At 40.7% G+C, this 4357-nt stretch overlaps 1 protein-coding gene across 1 annotated transcript in view; it reads left to right on the forward strand.

The window, feature by feature from the left end:
* Nucleotides 1–960: 960 nt before the first annotated feature.
* hif1al (hypoxia inducible factor 1 subunit alpha, like) overlaps nucleotides 961–4357 on the forward strand; it is a 36832-nt gene continuing 33435 nt past the window's right edge. The window contains exon 1 of the mRNA XM_071540031.1: nucleotides 961–1099. Within this exon, the coding sequence (XP_071396132.1) occupies nucleotides 1065–1099 (35 nt within the window). The 5' untranslated portion in view covers nucleotides 961–1064. The remainder of the gene's footprint in view (nucleotides 1100–4357) is intronic.

The following is a 4357-nucleotide window of genomic DNA, read 5'->3' on the forward strand; positions in this document are numbered from 1 at the left end:
TAGCTAGAGACAGTCAGGCTAATACCGGATGTTATGTGATTGTACCTTCACAATAATGGCATCAAATTGTCACAACGGAAAAAACGGATGAATAAAAAATATTGTGCATAGATAACAATAATTGCGCCTTAGCAAAGGGTTAAGATTTATTCATTTTTCAAGGCAGCAGACATCCTTTCAAAATGCCTGGTATATGTTAGGTTTTCATGTTCAGGTAATGTCAGGTGTGATTTATTCAGACTTGACACCAGGTACCAGAATTCCCATTCAGTATCTTTTAGGAACAGTTTTGCCATTGCTGTGGGTTAAAATTAACTTTTTCAAGATGGCAGATATTCTTCCAAGGCGTCTGAAGGATTGAAGGGTTGTAATGTCTGAATCCTAATGGAGAAAAGGCTGTTTAAACTCTGCGCCACATGTGAATGCTTTGGACTTCATAATTTTCTCTGATCCCTTCCCAAACAGCAGCGTGGCGGTAATGCAAAATACCCAAGAAGCACTACATTTCTTCACATTGTTTTTTGTTTTTGTTTTTTTTTATGCCTGGTATATGTTTTGTGTTTGAGCCTTTCTTCTTGTTATTTAATGACCCACTTTCCCCATAAGGATCATTAATGTTTCAAATAATCGAATCGAATCGAATCGAATATTACCCAATCTAATCTAATCTAATATGATTTAATTTAATTTAATTTGATTTAATTTAATCTATTTTGACACCTCTACATAGGACTATAGGGTTATGATGAATATATTGCTGTGAAATACTTTTTTGAATTTACTACAAATTCCCCCTCATACATATCCTCTATTTTATTTTTTATGCTTTGTATTACTAAAAGAAAATCTGTATTTGTCACTTTTGTGCTTTGCATTACTCAAAAGCTGTAACGTATAAAATAAAAAATAATTTTATTTTGAAAGTTTTGACCGGAAGCGTTGTTTTCTCATTCTGGCTATCTTGACGCTACGGAGGGGTCTTCTCCAGTCTCGGCATGCCAGAATAAACAATAATAAAAGCATAATCCCAAACCTCCGCAGACAGTTTACCGGGCAGTTTGGACATGGAGGAGCAGCACGAGCCCGCCGGCGTCAAACGGTAAGATTCTACTGAAGAAACCGCTTCCGCTGTGTTTCTACTGAGTTTCTGTCTGTCCGGCCGTATTGTCCTGCTGCAACTTTCACACACGCGTCCCAACGTGCCATAAAAAAACCCAGACTGGGCAATAAAATAATTAATATGATTATTAGTGCAGTAAAATACTGACTCGTCTCTATTCTCGACACTATATACAGAATTTTATGTAAATATTTGCATTTGATTATGGTTTGATAAAATGCTGTTTACACTACAGCTCCTATAGCAGCAGAAAAAAATAATATTCCTATAGAAACCTATAGTGTCTGACGTGTCTGATCTGTGGTAGTAGTTTATAGTAGTAGGCTATTATAGTAGTATTAAAGTAGTAGTATTATTATCATTATAGTACTACGGTATTATCTATCACCTATAGTGTCACTATAGTATTCCTATAATAATATTATAGGGATTTACAGTATATTTGTGGTCGTCAATAGTGAGTCAATAGTATATGTTTTAATCTCCTGTGGTATTCCTGTAATATATTTCTATATGGACTTATACTTTTGTGTAAAATGTATTATATTGTTAATAGGCTAAGGCAGATAGTCTACTCAGATTTAACCTTCACAAGTCCACAGCAGTCTTTATTCTCGCTGCATGGCTCAGTTATGAATACATGTATGTTATAAGCATGTTCAGTTTGGTCAAAGAGTAGAGAAAATAAATTAGTGGATGGTGTTTTTGTTTCATGGCTTCACTTCAGCTCTTATGTAGCTCTTATCTGGCCTGTATCATGTCCAAATACAGATTTAGACAACAGGGAGAGTCTTTACACTGTGATACAACATTCATCACACTGGTTATAGTCTGGTTTATGTGCTTTTATATCATTTGAGGGAACACGTGAATATTGTCTGATGACTCATGCAAACCGATGTTAAAGGCCTTGAACACTGCCTAATGTAAACTGCAAGGAGTTTCTTTACAAAATGAGATATCCAGCATTTGGATGTGATATGATATGTGAAATGTGATATCTACTCTGGCAAAATGATAGATGTCATAAAAGTAGAACTATTTATTGAATATTGTTGCTCTTAGCTGTCTGAGGAGCTTCACTTAGAAAACAGTAAAGACTTAGAGGATGTAATTGTCAGTTTTGTTGTTGTTGTTTTTGAAAGACTGAGTAAGGTCTTAAGGTGAGTAGGTGGAAATTATAGACCATTATCTCAAGTGTGTGTGTGTGTGTGTGTGAGAGAGAGAGAGAGAGAGAGAGAGAGAGAGAGAGAATGAGCTTTTTTGTTGTTGCTGGTTTATGGGTTTAATGTCTTGAGTATACCCATATTATATATGTATTTTCTCATCAATACACTGTAAAAACATCAACGTTATCCAACAGGTGTGTGTGTGTGTGTGTGTGTGTGTGTGTGTATGTGTGTGTGAGAGAGAGAGAGAGAGAGAGAGTGATCAGTCTCTGTTGTTAGAGGTCAGTGTCATTCAGTATTGAATGAAACAGTTGGGGAGAAGCCAGAGTCACAGACAGTATTATTATCATTAAACCACTCAGTCAACCTGATGAGACTGCTGAGAGGAAGGAGCAGTTGGGGCTTCAGTGCTTCACTCAAGGGCGACTTCAGGGATTCAAACCGACGGCCTTCTGGTGACGAACCTGCTGCTGTAACCTGCTGTGTGTCGAGTGGATTCATGTTGGACCGTTCAAAACGTTTCAGAACAGACTCATGAGGCTGAACGCAGAGTCCGAAATTAAGCTTCTGTCGTTAAGCTGCTGGTAAACTAAAAAGATTTACCTGCAAAGAACATTAACAGGCAGCCGGCCATTACTGTGAGCCGTAATTTTGCTGTGATGTAATTGGCTCATGGTCAGAGAGAGCGTACGGTGGTCAGCAGGGACAAAGTTTGAGGACGGGTGAAGACTCAGGGCGAAGTCTCAAATCACAAATCTCAAATCTGCCAAAGACACATTTTCTTTGCCTGGGTCCAGACCTTTGACTCCGCCCACTCCACCCAGCTGACTGATTCTGGTCTGGCATCGTGACATGAAACAGCGGTTTCTCTCGGTTGAAAAATGATCGGTACAGTGAGCACCGGGGGGGGACTAACGATTAGCCAATCAGAGCCACGGGGGCGGGACTAACGCCGTTGTCAAGCCGTTGTCAAGCTGTGCGCCGGAACCAAGGAGGAGTAATAACAACAATGGCGACCGCTATAGACAAGACAGACGCTGCTATCCAGGCTGTTCTGAATCCATTAAAAGTCGTCGTACTTTGTTTTTTCTTGGCTCCGTGTTGTCAAAGATGCTCTGTACTTTCTGAACCGTCTCTGGTGTTGTCATGGCTACGCATCAGTGTCGACTTTAAATGCCGTTAGATCCAGGCGGATACGTCGGTCTCTAGTGATCGGTTAGGGAAAATCGAATCCCCCTCCCCCACGGAAATCGGTTAGAGTGGAGGCAACGTCAGACTGAAGATGGAAATGGAGTGGAACGAGTTGACAATTCTGTCTGATATCAAGCAAACATTTCCTGGTGTTTGTTGTCTGTCTGCTGGTCTTTTCAGTCCCCGGTTGTTCGGCTCGAGCCTGCAGTGGTTTGTGTTCTTGTTCTCGACCTAGAACGTGGTTTTGTACATTTTCAACTTGCCTTCTTGCCTCGGAGCGTGTTGAAGGCTGTCGCTCCCAACTTCCTCTGCTGTAAATGCAAATATAAGTGTTTGCTGCTATAAAACTGCTATAAAACAAGATAAATGTATCTTGTAGCCTTATCTTCTCCCACCAACACAGGTAGCACAGTTCCAGCACAAATTACCATATTTGGATGTGAGTATCGACATTAGAGCCATTTTTAAACCACAAGTAGCCTACAAGCGCTTTCAGCAAAAACTGGAGCTGATAGTGGAACCAGCTGTGGGAGCGAACCAGGGTCCAGAGCTGGACTCTCTGCTGGACTCACTGCTGCACACAAAGATCTGGAAGAAATCCCAGAATGCACAGCAGCAGATGATGCCAGCCTGGCAGATGTTGCAGAGGCTCGCTGCTCTCCGGAGCCTGATCCATCCAGACTGAGCTGTAAGAGACAAAGATGCTACATGCAGCACTTTAACACCAATTAATCATTACCACATTAATTTTGAGACATTGGTATAATCACCGTAAACAAACCAGACCATCAGTGGTCAGCCTGTCAGCCTCTACCATCCTCTACTCTGCATCCTCCATTGTTTCTCCACCTGGTGGATCTGGAGGGAAATCTGCTGG

Source organism: Centroberyx affinis, unplaced genomic scaffold (genome assembly GCF_046629955.1).
Source record: "Centroberyx affinis isolate AG114_WGS23_722 - 3 ecotype Tasmania unplaced genomic scaffold, CSIRO-AGI_Caff_v1 ptg003552l_1, whole genome shotgun sequence".
In the NCBI taxonomy this organism is placed as follows: Eukaryota; Metazoa; Chordata; class Actinopteri; order Beryciformes; family Berycidae; genus Centroberyx; species Centroberyx affinis.